Source organism: Necator americanus, chromosome IV (assembly GCF_031761385.1).
Source record: "Necator americanus strain Aroian chromosome IV, whole genome shotgun sequence".
NCBI classification, from domain to species: domain Eukaryota; kingdom Metazoa; phylum Nematoda; class Chromadorea; order Rhabditida; family Ancylostomatidae; genus Necator; species Necator americanus.
In genome coordinates this window covers 28,940,133-28,959,537 of record NC_087374.1, presented here as the reverse complement: position 1 = coordinate 28,959,537, position 19,405 = coordinate 28,940,133, and the positions used below count along the sequence as shown (strand labels likewise).

General features: G+C 42.0%; 1 protein-coding gene across 2 annotated transcripts; it reads left to right on the top strand.

Moving 5' to 3' along the window:
- Positions 1-629: 629 nt before the first annotated feature.
- Positions 630-19,041, top strand: RB195_003086 (uncharacterized protein; the record flags this gene model as incomplete). 2 transcript variants are annotated; one of them, XM_064200606.1, is made up of 14 exons in its annotated part: positions 630-749; positions 4,759-4,868; positions 4,988-5,085; positions 5,142-5,268; positions 5,614-5,671; positions 5,739-5,812; positions 6,019-6,085; positions 14,199-14,315; positions 14,374-14,466; positions 15,506-15,592; positions 18,143-18,211; positions 18,528-18,631; positions 18,702-18,858; positions 18,913-19,041. In XM_064200606.1, 14 exons carry the CDS (start codon positions 630-632, stop codon positions 19,039-19,041), a joined length of 1,410 nt encoding a protein of 469 aa, XP_064056487.1. The 2 variants fall into 2 exon arrangements, with proteins under 2 accessions (XP_064056487.1, XP_064056488.1); XM_064200607.1 differs by lacking the exon at positions 630-749 and adding an exon at positions 4,607-4,654 and having other exon boundaries at positions 4,759-4,913.
- Between the last annotated feature and the right edge of the window lie 364 nt (positions 19,042-19,405).

The window sequence follows — 19,405 nt, the reverse complement described above, 5'->3', positions numbered from 1 at the left end:
ATGCAACGCCGACAGCAACGACGCAACAAATCCGGCAATCATAAATAAACGGTGATTTTCATCCGATATTCTTGTACTATAAATAGCAGCAAGGATGTGATCTTTGATCTGAACAGTCGCAAATCAATGCCGGAAATTATCGCAGAGAATTTATTGCAGACGTTGCAAACAAGATAATAGTGCAAAAGGGCAAAAACAAAAACGAAAACTAGAAAACGAAAGAAATTTTCAAGAACAAGACAGGAGAAGACAAAAAGAACGTAATGCGAAGGGAACTTATTCACTGTAGGAGCAGTGGATGGAAAGAAATGAAAATTAAAGATTAAATAAATGTCCGTTATCACGAATGTTATAACACCTGTCCAATTACTAAACAACAAACTCTAATAAGGTGTAGAACAGTGAGACAGCAAATTATGGAGGTGAAACGAGTTTCCGGGGACGACCCAGATGTTTGATATGACATGTATGGGAAACTAGACGTCACCAAATAAAAATAGAGGAAAAAATTGGAGAGATTTGGGTAGAATAAAGCTGGTGGCAGGTCTCATTCTGGACCGTAAAATCCTAGCCTATAGTTTTGGGGTTCTGAGGCTCAGACTACTGCTTAGAAGCTAGCTAAGTAAACTATGAGAAGGAACGGTAGAGCGGAAACGTCAGAGGGTGCTAGCGACGGAACAATAGGCATTGATCAGGCATCCGCAGAAGTGGCGATCGAAGTATTGTTTACTGAAGAGATCAAAATCGAAGTGAGCCGTGAAAATCCTTAAGAGATCCATGGATAGATCAAAGAGTGTGAAGCGATGTGAGTGATTTAAGCAAATAAACGCTCCAGAGCCCGGATAAATTGACTGATGCGAGTGACCGGCGCTAAGTGCAGGTCATTGGAGGGGGAATAAACAAACCAAACAAACAATAAACAAGTAGAGTAGAGCGAGAGCCGGTGCAATAGATCGATGAATCTAGTGTTTTGCCGGCCGACTCTCTCATTCTCTCTCGGCGAATGCTCTGGTCTCTGTGTCTCGCCTCGCCAACGTCGCTCTCTCGCACCCCTACTCGCCAGGCCGTAATGTAAACCCCCTAACTGCGCTAAGCAAGACTAGGCCCAATCGATTGCCGGCCGTCAGTGGGTCTCCGCCTGGCACTAAGCCATCCGAGAGACACTCACGGGCCCTGCACGATAGAGGACGGACGCGACCTCAGCCCCTAAACCCATCCAGGCGCGCGACGCCTTACCCTAAGCCGCGCCCTAATCCCCCTAGCGCGACCTGCATTCTGCCGTCCAGCCAACCGACTCGCACCATCGATCCCCTCACGGCCCTCACCTTAGCGCTCTACGCAGAGTCCATAGGGATACGGGTGGTATGGCTGGCTGTCGGCTGCGCTCGGGGTTCTAATCCACGCCGTAACGTTGCTGACAAATGCGCTTCGCTTTTAGTGGAGGCGATGGAGTGTGCGGGAAGCGGCGGGATGTGGAGGCCGCCCGACTGAACTGAGGTTGATAGGCAAATAGATAAACGAGCAGCACCGAAGTGAATAAACGGTAGACAGAGACTCAGCTGTTCTCGAACGTTAGCAAGGGATCACCGCCAGTGTCCTTAGCCTCGCCTGCCACGCTGTTCGTTTAAGGACTCCATTATTCCGGATTAAATCTAAGATACCACCCTAAGGGAAGATCCACGTACAGAACACCTATTTGTGGCCTGTTGAGGATTTTAGGAAGTACTACACAAATCCAAAGTGCCGCTACAGTAATCGCTCTCTAACAGAAGTAAAAAATGTTAAGACATACAGAAAAAAACTTCTCGAAAGCACGTGTCCACATTGCCGCCCACTCTACAGTAACCGCTAGTGACATTTGTGCGCGCACATAGCGGCAGCTCACTGGCGGTGTTAACTCGTCCTCCTTCAAATGATCCCTTAATCCTAGTTTCACTTCTAATCATAAACAGCTGATATTTCAAGAGATACAGTTTTAGTGGAAGTAATTTTTAAATTCAAACGTCGATAAAAGTCCATATCCTAAATGTAAAACCCCCTCCGAACACTACTTTTGAAGACTAACACCTACAAAAAAAGACTATCCATATTGATTACTTATGAAGTGGACGAGATCTATCGTGCACTATGCAAATATAGAATGACGTGGCATAAAATTCTTTGAATTTGATTGACTCTCGTTGAAAAACGCGCATAAGATAGACATGGTGAAATTAGTGCTCAAATCTACAGTACTACCGTTAAAAAATCTTTTCATGTGCATGTATTTAATGTAAAATCGCCTCTGCAACTCAATGTGATACTTTTGACCCCAACTTAAGAGCCGTTCTCTCATCTCAGAATGACTAACTGGTCAATTTCCTTTTGCCTCAAAATATATGACTCCTTAAAAATCCCAGACATTGTCCCCGTTTTTTTTTTTCAAAGCGTTTTGTTAGCTGTCTGGAAGAGAATTTGAATAAGATTTCAAAAAGTTTCAGAAGCGAAGCAGTAGATCAGTTCAAAAATGTCGAGAAAGAAATTCTTCTCAGCTTAGAAGTATCAAATACCACTACATATTCCTAAAGATTCTGATATCAATCTGCGAAAAATCTCTCTGGATTCTCATTTACCGTCTTGAAGTTCCGTGGAAACAGTGAATTTCATCCATTTTGATTTGTTATGATAGCAAATGATGTTTTTGCAACAAAGACAGAAAGAAATTGTGTAGATCACCAGTCAATCGATATCCATTACCAGCAAGTTTCTTTGGATTGCGACGAGTGCCTGCGCGTTCGAACGTCGAATATTCGGATCAAATATTTGAACGAGTGGATAACATTTTATCTTCGAATCAATATTCGAACTCGAGCTCAACAACGTTGGAATTCCCCAATATTTGAAAAATAGAGTATACGAATATTCGACTGATTGAACTTCTCTTCGAATATTGTTCGAGTACGGAGACTTGTGTCTTTGCTTTAATGTTGCATTCGATTACTCTAACATATTCGAATATCGCCGCTTGTGGAATCTTCGACAACCTAAACGCTCGAATAGTCGAATTATTTCGAAAATTTATTCGAACAAATAATATAAATTATCCTCTTAAACACAGAAGAAACTAAAAATCGCTCAGAAATGAACGCTCCTCGATAAGTCATACTTTGCGCTTCCCTCTTAATAAATAAGGTCTGTTCTATACTCATCACAACCACTTGAGTTGAAACCCTCATTACTGAGCGTTATCAGGTTGAATAATCTGGAAGTAGGAGGAGAGGAGGAATCGGTGATTGAGTTACGCATAAGAAGCACGTTCCCGTCAATAGAATCAGACGCTCAATCTGTACACAATTAGAAATGCTGTCCCAATGATTGTGGAACGATTCAGCGGTCTTGCGACTCCAGCTGCGAAAATAAGGATAAATTCCAAGCTCAATTGTGTTGTGTCCTATGGCGCTAAGATGCGTCTAAACTTCAAAAATCGTTAAATTCGCTCATAGATCTCAGTTATCTTACAGAGATCATCTTTTTGACGTCTGAGATAAGTTATTTATGCTAGACCAGTTTGTCGTTGTAAAAATTAACGCCGCTGCGGAATCGCTACGGCGCAGCTAATACTCAAAACCCTAAACTCCTAGCACTATCACAAGGAAAGCGAACGTCAACGCTAAGGCAACAGTAGGCTGCAATTTTGCAAAACAAGGTCAGCTTGCAACATTTTTATGGAAATTTTCTTTCTGGAGGGCACCTTATTTAATAAGTTGGCTAGGAGAAGCAAATTATCGACGTTGTGCGGTAACCGAGAGCAAAACTAGTCGCTGCTGGATCGGCTGAAGCGGAAAAAAAAACAAAGTATAGATAGATAGCATCCAGAGAACATTTAGGATGAATTCTCCCAAGAGATCTACAAATACAGAATAAAGGAGCACTTATAGGCATGAACAAGAGACATCGGGATAAGATTCAGGATGAGGCATATCGGAAATGTCTGATTAAAATGTATAACTGCTAATGGTTAAGATTATACAAGGTTACTGCCGATTCTGGAGGACAGTTGAGGGCGTACAACAGTGCCCTCATCGAACTGTAGATTAGAGCGCAAAAATCGCGCCTAGAGCGCAAAAACCGCTCTTAAGCGGTAAATGGCTTTGAGAAACGATGAGTTCACGAATCGACAATCCATCACTGGAAGTTAATAACTAAGTTAGTCGGGGCCATAAAGCCTGAGGATTACCCTTAGGGCATCCATAACATGTAGGCTGATGCTGCTAAGGGAAAAAAGAAGATAGAGCCGAAACTACTGATGTTTTAACTTCACCAAACTCCAAACAGGTTTACTGGAAGTTGTAATGTAAGTATGTTTAAGTTATACCGTGTAGTACTTTCAGCGACAGGAAAAAGAGATCCGAAAATAGGCTGAGAGATGGACTCTCGGCAACCCGGGTCTGATAACTAAGAACGATTTTCGCGCTCTAAATGCAGCTCAAGTACAGTTTGATTATGGTAGTGTTGTGAGCCCCCTTTCCCACCTTAACTACCTCTTACCTAACTTAGACAGTAGTGAGAAAGGCAAATTAAAAAAAAAAAAAAATCTTAATATGATTCTGTGCGAGATTGTTCACAAATGGAAAATTTCCAGAGAACATGTGGTTGTGGTAACTTCGATCCCACGGTCAGACCTTCAAGGATGCCGATTCGGATGAGTTCGGCGCAAATTAGCACCAGAAAAAGCTGTAACAAAAGAACTGCGTAAAGAGACGCAACAGAAATTTGCAGAGTGAAGCGGGAACGAAACTTCAGCACTCTATTCTGGGCAGGACAGTTGGCACGGCAAAATGCTCATCATCGAGTTATGCTCAAGGACCTCTTGTAGATCCTAAGCTTAGGTCTCGCGACGAAGTTCGAATATACGAAGCCGTGATGGCATTCGTGTCAGGACCCTGCATTAATGTTTTCGTTCATTCGGTGGAAGATTGCTTCTGTACACTGTAAGTTTTCTTTTAAGTAAATACAATCATCTTTCGGCTACTCAGGGAAGTGATGTTCATTTAGTAGCAGACAATTTCATTGGCCGGCAGAATCAGCTGGACAGTATGTTTCGAGGTACAGAAACATTACTACTGCTTGGTCCTGCAATTGAATCATCACAAATTTTTTAGGTTCAAGAAAGAAGTTTGGCCGTTCACCAAGTTTGAGGACCCAAAGATCTCAAAAATCTTCAAAATCAGTAACTCAATCGTTGATCGAAGATGAAACAGTAATCGACAAGAGGGAAGATTCCAAAATGTATGGCATTTCTTCACTTTGTACCCTTCTTTCTACTATTCTTCCTTGATTTTTGTTTTCTTTTCCTTCTTTCAAGCTCACATATCTATTTCTGCCGATTTTTTCTTCATAAATTCTTTCGCAACGTCTACCTAGTTCCTTCGCACTTTAACAGCCTCTGTTGCATGAAAATTCCTCTGTACGTCTTTTCCTGCTTCTTTCAGATTTTTCATACCTTTATCTCTTTCTTTTATTCTTTCTTTTCCTTCACGTTTCCCTTTCTCTTTCCTTTCCTGCTTTTGCTTCTTTGGTCTTGTTATTGAATTATCGTTAGTTTTTTCTTTGGCTTCACCAAATCGTTTACAGTGAGATGACGATGAAGTCCACACGTGAGCCCAAAACTGCTTCAAAGGAAAAGCTTCTGGTAATTTCTGTTTTTCCTCCCTTTCTTTGGATCAGTAAAGTTTTTTGTTCAACACCTGGCCGTCTAGGTCTACCGTTTTGTTCGACGAACGATGGAAAAAGGTGTCCAAGGTCTACGAACGGAATTCTTATCCATGAAAAGGTAGGTGCTACCGCCAAAAGCGCCAGCGATTTGCTTTGTTTGCGACTTCTTCTCAGCTCCGATGTGCGACTCAAGGGTTCCGTAGGCTGATTTCCAATTGAGGCGTAGAGGGTGTACTTGAGGTAGCGGCACTAGAACAAAAAGCTTTCGGTTTCGAGGCCCGTAAATATATCTAGTCGCAAAACCGAAACGCTTGGCTATTTCAGGTCGAATAACTTAGCACTCATGAGAAAATTCGTACAAATGAATCCACAGGGGAAAAATCGGTACAAGGTGTGGTTTGGCTTAGATTTTCGAGAATTTCATGTAATTTATGAAGAGCAGTGGAGAACCATTGTGGACGAATAGTTCAAGGACCATTACACTCTTCCAATGATATCAAATGATTTGAAAGTCTCCATTTCAGATAAGATCTTCGTAAAGAAACTTGGCGAAAAGAAACTGGTCCACTTAAGGCTGCTCTAATCGATATTGCAAAAGTTGTTCTTAGAGCACAAAATTCGTTATTAACCGTTTTCCGATAATTAGACCCTTCCTCCGTCCAACACATCAGTTCTCATCTTCTCTAATATTACGAAGGAGATAGATCTTAATGAGTCTTTACTCCACACAAATACTCGTAACGTTTTTCTCGCTCAAATGTTTATATTCCCCTTTTTGCATATTTAGAAAAAAAATGATAGAACTGGAACTAACAATGCTTTGACTTTTCCAAACACTCCTAGCAGGGTTCCTGGAGGTGAATAGCTAAGTCATCTCTTGTAGTACTTTCAACGACAAGAAAACTAAAAATGACCTGAGAGATGAGTTTTCCGTAATCCTCATCTGACAATTAAGACCGATTTTTGTGCTCTAGGAACGGATTTTGCGCTCTAAGTTAAACTCCGATTCAAGCATTATTGAGTACATCCTCCCAATTATAGTCGGGTCAAAATGACATGAAACACGGACGTTTGCGCAAGCGGCTGCGCTCGAAGCGGAGCGGTGGAGCGTAGCGGTTGGGATCGTGTAATGATCCCGCTACCGCCACCCACCTCAGCAGTTTGCCATGCTCCCACCTCGATTCGAACCGCTATCTCCACCGCACCGCTTACGAGCGCGGCCGCTTACGCAACTGTCCGTGTTTCATGTCGTTCTTACCCAACTATACCTTTCACTCTTTTTCTTTTTCAGAATAGATATTTGAAAAAGTAGTGAAAGGCAAGAAAAAAATGAAACTGTCACTTGCCAAGGAAATACAGCGGTCGCTTATAGTCGCTCTCAGACTTGTTCAACCGCGTGAACGCGACTGGCGCAGAGTCGTGGGACGAGCGAGTGTTTGTCGACGAGTGTGCGTTGCGGTGGCGCCGCGCGCCCAAACCGTTCGACATATAAGACGTCGGGATTATGGTATTAAATAAAAGTATGTAGTGTTTTTAAAATGGTTAAACTAACGATTAAAATTATCCTGCCGATATGCTCCGCTGTAATTAGCCATCAAGGATAAAATATGGCAGCGACGTTATCATTTCTGGGAAGGTGTAGCCAGTGCAGTGTAGCCCCGCCCACAATCAATATCTATTGAATGTGAAGTCTCCATCACCAGTTCAGATCGTTGATAAGTTGGATGTACACGTACAAAAGGATAAGTTAGATATTCCGTTAGTCAGTTTAATATGCATGAATATACTAAGTGAGATACTGTAATGGATCAGAAGAAAACAAGAAAATTCTTAATAATGAGTTCCACGTCTTCTGCTGGAATTGTACGAAATCGCAAAGTCAATGCGTATGTGAGAAAAATAAGAGGAGAAAATTCATGCATTCTATGTTTGATAATGGGAAGTAGGCGGAAACAACAAAGAAACAGATAGAAAGCAGGAAATATGTAGGAAGGCTCGGGATATTTTTTTTTCAAACAGGGAGAAACAACTTCACGAGATCGATCGATCGTAGTAACGATCTGTTCATCGCAAAAAATCATATTAAAATCATAATTTGAAGGCGAGAAGAACGCAAAAGTTGTAAAATATTGTGTTATTGGGGAGAGGGTGTATTGCAAAAACTGGGAAGGTCGCCAGGGAAGCAGTGGAGAGATTCTAAAAATCTTCAGTTGGTCCACGTTCATTATCGTTATCTGATATTCGTTCTATTAGTTGCATTAAACACAAAAAGTGCCTAAAAAATTTCCGTGTTGTTATTGTTTTTGCAAAAGCGGCTCTCTGGGATTTTCTGGTTAAACTCAAACTTCCAACACGTGCATATTTAGCCGTTTTCCAGAACAATAACGGGGAAATTTGGCGTAATCGCGCTCTTACTCGTCACCTACACCGCTAGCTCTATCTTTTCGTCGAAAAATCCTAACATCACCAATTTTATGGTATACTTAGGTTCGGAGGAGTCCATGGAAAATTCCTCCTATAACGAATAAAGTCTCAGAAGTGGTTTGCAAGTATCACATCAAAACTTGGAACAACTACACGTATTAGAATTAGAGCGGCCAATCCAAAGATCACTTCACCCAACGATGCAGCATTTTACGCCCATAGGATTGTCGGTAAGAAACGAACACGTTAAGTGGGCAGAATCAATAAGTGAATTCTTACATCTCAGTAAAGCAAAGTTTTACATTTTGCAGCTAACGAAATTTACTATTCGAGTTTTTGTCTAGCCAACCATATGGTCGTGCTTCGTTGGGTAAGGTCATGGTGCTCCCAAGGGTTCGATTCCGGGATCTGTGAAAGGTGATATTTGTAAATGTTCGCAAATGTTGTGATACTTGCAATTTATGACTGCTACCGTATTATTGGAAAGAACCTCCAATAAGCAGAACCTCCCTGTGAATTTAACAAACCAAAAAGCAATTACCGGCAAACAGCTGTAAGTACTAAGGAACGGAACAGATTTGCGGAGTGGGCTGCACAACATGAAAGAAGAACGATAATTAATGAGTTCCCAATCGAAACATTTAACAAGTTTTTTTTTCTCATAACGCGTTTACTGAACATGTTCAAAGCGCGTAACGTGTTTAGGCGTTTCGAACATGTTAAGGGAGCATGTTAAACATGTTAGGGAACGGCCAGGTCAGAGATAATTATGGTAGTGATGGACGAAAAGAAGAAAACAAGGAAAAGAAGATAACAAGTTAAATAAGTGGTCTTTCCGAGTAATGTAATTGCAAAATATGTATATTCATTCGGCACCCCAACGTGCTCCTTCCGTCTTGGCCTAATTGGTCGTCTAAACCCTGATAAAAGTTAAAGGATAAAGTTTCTGGCGTTAATTAATCCGCTTGGGATGTGCCCCCACGTTCACTTCAATTCAAAATCGTTTGATGTTCACGAACGGGTATCTGGCCTATACAATGACTTGCGGTGTGTCAAGTCAGTGTTTTATCCTCCCAGACAAGTCCGGTACCAATTTATTGACCCCGGAGGGATGAAAGGCTTGGTGAGCTCTAGGGCGGATTCGAACATCCTATCGATCGGGCAGGAAGCGGAACCTCTAACCGCTACACTACACCCGCCCTCCTAAACCCTGGTATGCAGATAAATAGACCGATGTTAAAGGCATCACCCCACGAATCTGCGGTGGTACGGATTTCAGGTGGGTTATGCCTACGGTGTCGTAGATTGTGAGGAAGAGGGTGATTCTGTCCATTTCTTCCTAATTTCCGTTAAAAAAAACGGCCCGGAAGATAGCCTTCGTCTTCGTCTTCGAGCGATCCGGAGCGCTATTCTCTGCAACTTCACCCTCCCCCCATAATCTACGATCCCGTATAGGCATAACTCACTCGAAACCTGCGCCACCGCAGATTCATGGGATGATGCCTTTAAGCGTTCTGGATTAGGGGAGTATAAATATATCATAAATATAAAATATCATAAAAGGATTCTTTACTTTCTGAAGTGGAAGAACGATATGATTGACGTGTTATTCGCCGCGTAAAAGACTGATTCTACTGACAACAACTTTGGCGATTTTCTTTTTTTTTAACGTTCCGACTTAGACAAATGTGTTTTGTTTTGTTTTTTTTTCTTTGGTGAACTGATATATGTGAACAAATAAATAAATATGTTTGCATGGTTGACCCAAAAATGTTATTCATATTGTGATAAAGTCATTAGAATGTAAATGTCTGAGATACGGTCGTTCTCAATTGCCTTCAAAGCGTTTTAGTATGACCGATTGCATATATTAGCACCATTGTGGGAATTTACCATGGATGAATTAATCGTTTACTTTTTACTTGTGGTTTCTTATAATTCATTTACTTATTCCTTATATTTGTGCTTTTTTTGAAATATTTTATACTTATATTTATAAGCGCTTACGTGGAAGGTAAGGCGGCGCATTTTTTAACAGGTGCTTGCGAGACAGACACCTCGTGTTAAGAAAATCTTTAGAACAATGTCCAACTGACCACAACTTGTTGTTATTTGATATTTCTGACGTGGTACACAAGAAAGAAAACTCCTTAAAACGTCTCCTGTATAAGAGTGCATAGTTCTTCTTTTCTCCAAGAAAGATGTCAACTTCCTTTACGTTATCACTTTCTACGAACGGCGCCTCAACTCAGCGGTTGTCAACAACCTCGATATCGAATTCGGCAAAGGCACCAGCTACTCCTCCTTCCAGCGCTTGTCCACTAATTTTGCAGGGGAAGAGAGGGATTTGAAAGATAAACCTCGGCCCGTAAACCTACGAACACAGGCGACTCTGACGTTCTTGCTAAAAGAATTCGAAGGAAACCTCCACACCATCGGTTACACAAGAATTCTCTACCAAGGTTCCAGATGCTCTCGGCTTATCACACTTGATAGATTCCTCTATCCGTTGCCCAGGCTCTAGTACTCAGGGGCATGGGGAGTTTTCGAGAGGTCCCATTGTCTCGGTGAAAGTTTTTTCCTGTACGATCTACGATGCCATCACGCGCAGTGTGGTCTGGCTCTTCGAGCAATAGAGCAGAAACAAGTCGGAACTGTTTTCTATGCAGATACTGTGCAGCTCCTGCGATTCGAAAGGAGCGCACTATTAGCTCCAGCAGGAGGTAAATTCCTCCGTCTACACGCCTCCTGTATAGAAACTGGAAAGAGATGAGCCATGTACAAGTTACTGTAGTACAGTATGTGCAATACGAGTTACTTAGCGACACGTTCGTTTTTGTTGCTGAGGATATGTAGGGATAATTAATCAACCTGAGCTGGAATCCGTAGCTCACTTACCGTGATCATCCGATTTTGCCAGCTCAAATATTTCAAAAACATTTTCTCCAAGCTACGTAATACATGCAATACGGTGAACCTTCGATAGTTGCAGTGCAGGAACAACTGTGATTATGTGTCAAGCAGAAAAGGATGCAATAGACTAGCTTGAGTACAACTGGAAAAAGCACAACCCAAGCGCGGAACACCGTCTTTGTAGCACGACTCTGTTCTGCAGAAGTTACTACTAAAACTAGCGTAGGGCAGTTGGTAAGAGGTTCGGCTTTGACTGCACGATCGATCGTTGGTTCGAAACCACCGAGATGCCAATCGAGCCTTTCATTCCCTCGTGGTCGATGAATTGGTTTTAAATATGTCCACACTGATTTGACACACCGGTTTGCCCCCCTAGTCATTATATTGCAGCATACGCGTCCATAAACTTCAAATGATTCTGAATTGAAATCGTACGAGTAGACGTATCTCTCAGTAGGGATTGATCATGCGCGCGGTGATCTTTATTTTTTATCCTTTTAAGTTAGTAACACGTATCGTTGCGATACGAAACAACATAAACACCTGGCACGAAATTCTCTACTTAACGCGAAAATTCATGGTGAACTGGGGAATACGGCAACTCTCGCGAGCTCATAACAAAAGCACGTAAACGTCTATTAGTCGTCGACATTTACGACTTTTAATTAAGGTAAAGTACGTATGTAGTACAGCTGGGCACCTGCGCCATCCATCTTCAACACGTTGTCTGCATCGATGTCAGCTCAGAGTGCACTTGAATGAATATGGCTTAGGATGGGTGCAGGGGAACGGCATGCATAGGATATTGTGGACTGTCGTTTCGCCACCAAAACAAAGGCTGGTTGGCCTGATACAAGGGACCCCAGTCGCCGAACAACGACACTGCCTCATCGGAAATATGCTGAAAGTTCGTGGTGTGGTATTCATACCTATCGGTAGTGTGGCTTATTTTCTTAGCCATAAAGTGACTTAAACTCATTGGAAAGCATAGACATTACTTCTCCAAAGCAGCGACGCAAGATTTCAGTATCACGAAATAAAGAGTTGAAGGGGAGAGCACGAAGCGGTCCTCCATTGTGACTACTGCCGAGAAATACTGTTTCTGAACGAAGTCAGCCTTCTCAACTAACATTTACGTCCTTATTCGTGTGCTTAGTTTTTAAAACAACGAGAAAATGTTGGTTGGGGTCAAAAACTAGCATTTTGCTGCAGTTCGGTCGTCTACAAAATCTTCATGACGAAACGAAACGAAGCTGAGATTTGTGGAAAACCTAAATCCGTTGCTTTCAGCTGCGCGGTTTATCACCCAACCTTTGACTTAAAGGCATCACCCCACGAATCTGAGGTGGTGCAGATTTCAGGTGGAGTATTCGTATACTGGATGGGAGACTACGGAGAGGAGGGTGATTCCATCCATTTCTTCCTAGTTGCCGTAAAAAACGGTCCGGAAGATACGGCTTCACGCGTTCCGGCGCACTATTTTCTACGGGGAGTTCGACTGGAGCGCGCCAGCCTTGTGCGGCGCCGCATCTTCCAGGCCGTTTTTTACGGCATTTAGGAAGAAATGGACGGAACCACCTCCCTCTCCGTAGTCTCCCATCCCATATACAAATACTCCACCTGAAATCTGCATCACCTCAGATTCGTGGGGTGATGCCTTTAAGTCAAAAGTCAGGTGGCACACAGCGCAGACTGACTTTTGACTTTTACTAATTTTTCATCTCCAGTAAAATAATAAGGTATCACCTATATCACCTGTGCTCCCGTTGTTCATCGATTTGCTCGAGCGGGCAGTAATACTTCCATTTATCCTGTGCAAGGGTTCCTCAGTGTCATCTCTTCTCGCTAGGTACTCGGAGAGCGTCGTACTTTCTTTTTAAAGGACTTCGTGAAGAGATCTGACCACCGAGTGGGCGGTCTTCCTGCGGTGCGTTTGACTTTGTGTAATATCCAGGTAATATGCAGTCGGCTCTGGCCCAACGATTGTCGTAAGAAGGCATCACGTGTCCGGGCCACCTAATTTTGCTTTCCTTGGCATATGCGGGAGCGTCTCTGATCCTCGCATAGGAGTGGCCTTGGAATCCCTTCTTTGACTTGGATATTCCTGGCATCACCTTTTCTATTCTGCGTTCTATGACTCTAAAATAATTTGAAGGTATTGCAAAAACAGTCGTCAAGTAAAGATTGTTGGTTTAACAACTTCGAGGCTCAACTGGAAATTCTCGACTATCGAAAATCCAACGCAGTAAACCTCCGCCACCTGAGCGTTGTCAGTCCCTCTGATATCAGTTGTTTATGATGTGGCTCAGAAAATTACGGCTCATGAGCAGTGTTACAAAAGTACCTATGATGGAGTAAGGAGGAACCATTTAAGTAAAACGACGTAAGAAAAAAAAAAAACTAAAGATTTGATTTCTGAGAAGTCTGGGATATTGCTCCAAAAATTGGATAGGACTTTAGGTGATTGAATGGATAAAAGAATGAAGGCTTTTAAATGATAACTGTTTTTTGCAAGCCTCTGTCCTACATACTACAAAACTATTCATCTTTCTTTTTTTTTACCATGAAAATAAAGGCAACCAGCATACCACGAAATCGACAGTGTTGGGATTTCTCCAATACAAGATAGAGTTAAGGGTGTAGATTACGACTATGAGCGTGACTTCCCTTTTTTTCCTCAAAAACGGGAAACGGAGGGTCTTTGCTACGAGCCAACCCACAACGAGCCACCACCGCGCATGCGTCGCGTCCGCGAGCGAGCGGCCGAGAATCAGTCTGGTTTTCTCAGCAAGTTGTTCGAATAAAATCAATGAACAGGCTGCTGAGAGTAACAGCGTGCGTTGAGGATGGCGTTTCACAAGACCTCTAAGGAGAATGGACAACCGTTTTCCAAGACAATTAGAAGAATTCGGCGTGGTCACCTGTAATCTGCGACCCTAACATTATCTTTCTCTTTTTTTTCAGTGGAGAGATTCCAACACCGTCAATTTCCTCACCTACCTTTGAACTACAACTGTAACTTTTCTACTTAGTGTTCTTGCAAAGAGCTTGACTGTGTAACTTCTGGCTTGTAATGAAAATCTCCTAATAGAAACGGGTCACCGTTATGAATTCTTTTAATAACCAAAATTACCGCATGATCTCCGAGATTCGCTTCTTCTTTGCAGGATGTCGGATGTCTGGATGCGACAAGAGTGAAGCTGATGAACTGCTGTGATGATGATTACATCCACGCCAATTATGTTGCTACCCCAACGTGCTCGAGGAGGTTCATTTGCACTCAAGTAGGTCAATTTTTACTGCTGTGCTTACTCCTTTATGTGTAACGACACCCTACTTTAGGCTCCGCTAGAAAAAACGTCCAAGGATTTTTGGCTAATGTGTATACAGGATCGAGTGGAATTCATCGTTATGCTGTGTAATTTTTTCGAGAAGGTAGAGGGTCAAATTATTCATGCGACCATTTAGATATCTCAGTCAACTCTCAAAAATCATGAAGATTTTTCTATAATGTTCAGCAATGAGAGTTACCTTTTCATTCAAACCTCTGACGAATGTTCTTTAAAAAAGGAAGATATTCTAATCCAGATCAACTGTTATAGCAAGATTTCAGAGAACTCGTACTCACTAGAACTTTGAAAAGTTCAAAATAATTCAGATAATGAGTCTAAACAGGGTAAACAAGTTGGAAATGTAAAAACAAAACAGATTTAAGAAAGCGGAAAATGGCGGTGGATTCTATTAAATAAGACAAAAGGATAAAGGATAAAGTTTCTGGCGTTAATCAATCCACTTGGGATGCGCCCCCAAGTTCACTTCAATTCAGAATCGTTTGAGGTTTACGAACGTGTATCTGGCCTATACAATGACTTGCGACGGCTAGCCGATGTTAAGTCAGTGTTTTTATCCTCCCAGACAAGTCTGGTGCCCACTTGTCGACCCCAAGGGGATGAAAGGCTTGGCGAGCACTAGGGCGGGTCCGAACCTCCGATCGATCGTGCAGGAAGCGGAACTTCTAACCGCTACACTACACCCGCCCCATCAAATAAGAACTGGAGCAAAATTCAAGACTGACTAAAGTTATTTGTTCCACAAATACTTCAGTCCTATTTGGCGTTCTTTCCCCTCGTGCCTTAACCGCAAATGGAGGATTTTAGGTGATTTAATCGCATTCGATATTCCGGACGTATTGTAAGCTGAAGCCGCTAGTGCATATGCACGGTCGTTGGTTCGAAGTCCCCTTAGGGCAACTAAGGTATTTGTCTTTTCGATGAACTGATACTAGTCTTGTTCGGAGGATAAAGACAATGGCGTTATACCTCGAATGGCCACCTCAAATCGTTGGCTGGGCTGCATACGTTCACAGGCGTTCATAAACCTCGACTCAGAATTGGGGTCGAACCCGATGCCAAAGATACAGATAAAATCAATCTCCACCAGCTTATCCTTGGTATCCTGTATCTTGTGATTTTAGGGAGCAAGAAAATGTTTCCAATACTTCCCAACCAGTGGATCGTTACAATTTGATGACATTACGATCACATTTGTAAAGTCTACTATGGTAAGTTAGCAGTTGGATAAATAGATAAATAAACAAATTCTCGACTATATTCGATGATTCGGAGAATCTGAAAAAAAGTAAGATTCAGCTTTTTTCATTGAGAGAAGAGAGAAGCAAATGTCGGCCTATAAATGAAGACGCACTAGTGTTCACTACAACTTCGCCTAAGTTTGCAGATAATTCATTTTTTAACTGCGGTGTTTGCTTTTAAGTAAAAGAAAGAATTCATTGGAAGAGCCATACTACTGTATTTTCAATGAACGCTTTCGTAGGAGTTGATGCATCACACGGTTGCCATTCCTGGCGCTCCTTGGAAGTCAGAAGTTAAATCGTAACCCATGGTCAGATTACTAGCCTACACTCTTTCAAGTTTTAGGTAGCGTTTTAGGTAGGACTCACGTCCTCCCGAAATGGGCTGCTGGAGCATATTTTCAGAAGGGGACTCCAAACCGCTTTCCTTGCAATTTCAGTCACTTGATTTCGCACCCTCAGCCATTTTCGCCATAAGCAGGCATAAAGGTTGGGTTCAGACCTCTATCTGAGACTTGGAGATGCGTCACGTAAAATTGCGATCGGCTGAGATCTCACTATTGAGTAAAAAATGTGGGACTCAAGCCTAATTCGCAATACTAGTACAGATAAATGGAAATTTAAGATTTCTAAATTCGATTTGTTGAATGCACAAAGCACATTCTGAATGATTATTTGTTATCGTGGAATCAAATGAACTGAACGGAAAGAACGTTCTGTTCTCTCACGCCAGGAGTATATAATGGGGCACATTCCACTGGTATTCAGCCATGTGCTGCGTTCAAGATGGATGTAGTGTGCCGCTGGACAGTCGTTGGTTTGTTCCAACGGATCGAGTCAGAAGATATTCAGCATGAAGTTCGACCTTGCTTTGGTAGTAATGGAATGATGAAGCTTTGCGTGACGCTCTCAGAGACAAGCCCAATGCCACTACACGCGAGCAGTCGATGACTCTTGGATGCGGCCGTACAGCAATCGTCTACGTCTTCACCCTTGGGTCACAAGAAGGTGATGTCGATTTGGGTAAGCGATAAGAGTGAGTGTGTGTCAGCCTTTGGTTTTGCGCGCACACACGCAGGACATTTTTTGCAAAGTCATTTCAGAAGATTTGTGTCGTATGAATATCATAAAGTTTGCTGCCGCTTTGAGAACCACCTATAAAAGCGTCAAAAGGAAAAGTGTGCAAATTTGGTGCAATACTTTTGGACCAACCTAATATACACTAGCGCGAGACTTCGGCGAAGCTGGCGGCATCAATGTCAATAACGTCGGTGATGAAAGGCGCTTTCTACCACACAAAAATGGTTGCATTCTGCAAACCTCAAGTGATTGTTTCGCAGCGAAAGAGCAGAAGAATTTATCGAATCGACTCTGGGATGTGTCTTCTACAGACCACGTATATCTGTCGATAAGTATAGTCGATTACCTTTATGGGAAAAGTTTCGTCCATTCGTCTATACGACTCGAAGGAGACACCATCACCGCCTCAGGGAACATTCGCCCCGACCTGTCTCGATCCTTACCACCACACACAACCTTAATATTGAACATGTCTCCTCGTTCAAATGTTGTCCCTCAAATTTTATCAAATGCTCAAGCTCGAGGTTTTCCCTGTGTGATGTACGATGCAAGTCTGTGGCCATGAGCGGGACCCTAGCAGGCTATACTGATGCTGCTAATTAGTTGGTTCAATTCCCCTGGACTAATGTTAACAGCTCAAGTTCACATCAGTAGATTCGTTCGATATGATGCAAACAAAAGCTGAGGACACCTGGGATTCCCCGGTGATGTTCAAGTGGTCGGGTCGGTCTTGATGGCATGTCTTCAACGTGGTTTGTCCATTTGTTTCCGTCCAATTCCCAAATCCAAGATCCTCTTGGTTTCTGCGTGTCCCTGAGAATCCGCAACAAATGGACAGACGGACAATCTTGCGTTTTGTTACAGTAGTGGTCGGATAGCAGGATTGTGTGCAATATGGCTGGTGCTCCAACATTTACCTGCTAAGATGAACATGTAAGATAAATCTTAAATCCTGGATCAGTTTGGTTTCGCTCCGACAGTCAGTCGCGTTGCTGAGGTAGTCAGTGCCGGTACGGTGAAATCTGACATGGGTGATCTTCTCTATGGGACTGCTCTGTTCGTTTTCTTTCCTGAACAGCAAATCGGAGAACCCTCCTGGTCTCCTCTTTACAAACACTGCTGAATGGATATTGCATAGATTTTATAATTCTATAAGTGTGCATACCATCTTATCAATTTCTTCGCATGGGTTTTTGTCTTTGGGCAGTTTTGGCTTCTTGATTTGAATGTCTAAGGTCGAATATTGGGCTTGATTTGAAGGCGGCATATCCCCTATAGTGTTGTTCCCGAATATAATTTAAAGAGAAACTTTCCAAATAATCTTATCTTTTGGTAAATTTGATTTCGAAGGAGTGTTCCAATGCTTTTTCAAATACAGCGTTATGTTTTGATTGTAGCAGCCGTACTTTTACATATAAGTTTCTAAAACATCCATTCCAGGTGAGATTCGTTTGCAGCACAAATGCACATGTTCGAATATCCGCCTTTCTTGTAGAACGGCACGGAAAGGTCGGTTTTGTCTCTTGTTTTTGACAGTGTTTTGGCTATTTCCCCTCATGTTCATAGGTCATATATAATCATACTACATATGCATATAATCCTGATTTAGAAAAATGGAAATTCAATTCGTAGGAATTTGATACTGCCTCTGTTCACTTAACAAACACGTCGTGATTAACGACACTTCACTATCACTATCCTTTTCAATCAAATTCTTTTTTCGATTGAAAAGAATAGGTGAAAAAAGTAAAAATCAAGGAAAGAGGATATTACAGAAGTGCTAAGAAAATCCAGACTGTCACTGTTTTCACCTCAAAACATTCAGAGAATGAAGGTAAAACACGTTCATTGGGTGGATTGGCCTGATCGAGGTGTGCCACCGGCGGACACAGCTATTGTGCAAATTCTCGACATCATTAAGAGTACTCAGTGAGTCGGCCTTAATAGACTTAGGAGTAAGTTTTTTCTCCCAGCTATTTCGTTGGATTTCTCCGCTCAGAACACCGATCGTCGTTCATTGTTCTGCGGGTGTCGGAAGGACTGGATCCATAGTTATGATTCAATACATTCTCGAATCTCTTTCGCTTAATCAGCCAATTGAAGAAAGCGATAAAATTCTACTAAAGCTGAGGTCTCAAAGGGCGAACACAATTCAGGTCGGTTGCGGATGCTTTCAGAAAAGAATCCTTCAACAAATACACAATTTTCAGACTGATCAACAGTATCTATTTGTTCATCAAGTACTGTTGAACTATTTTCAAGAGAATCAACTGCTCGATGCAGCATGGAAACCATATCTTGATAATTTCACCAGACTATACAACAAATTTGTGTTTTAGCTGACCAGTAACCTCATTCACGCTGCAATACTACCAATATCAATTCGATCCTCAAAATTTGAAAAGGCGTTGTCAATTTTATCGGATTCAATTTCTTATACGTAAAATGTTTAAAAGAATAAACATTAGATGATAGTTTTGATTCTGGTTGTTTTTGTATTATTCGTGATGTGTGAAGCGTTTTTTTATACAAATAAGAATAATTATATTCATGGATGTAAATCCTGTAGGGGCTTCATGAAATGTGAAGAATTGATCACAGCGAACCGTAATCTCAACACATATTTTTCGCTACTACCCACAACTCATGTTGAAGTCTTTTTTTTTTCATTTCATCAAACGAATTTTACTCAAAAAAGCTATT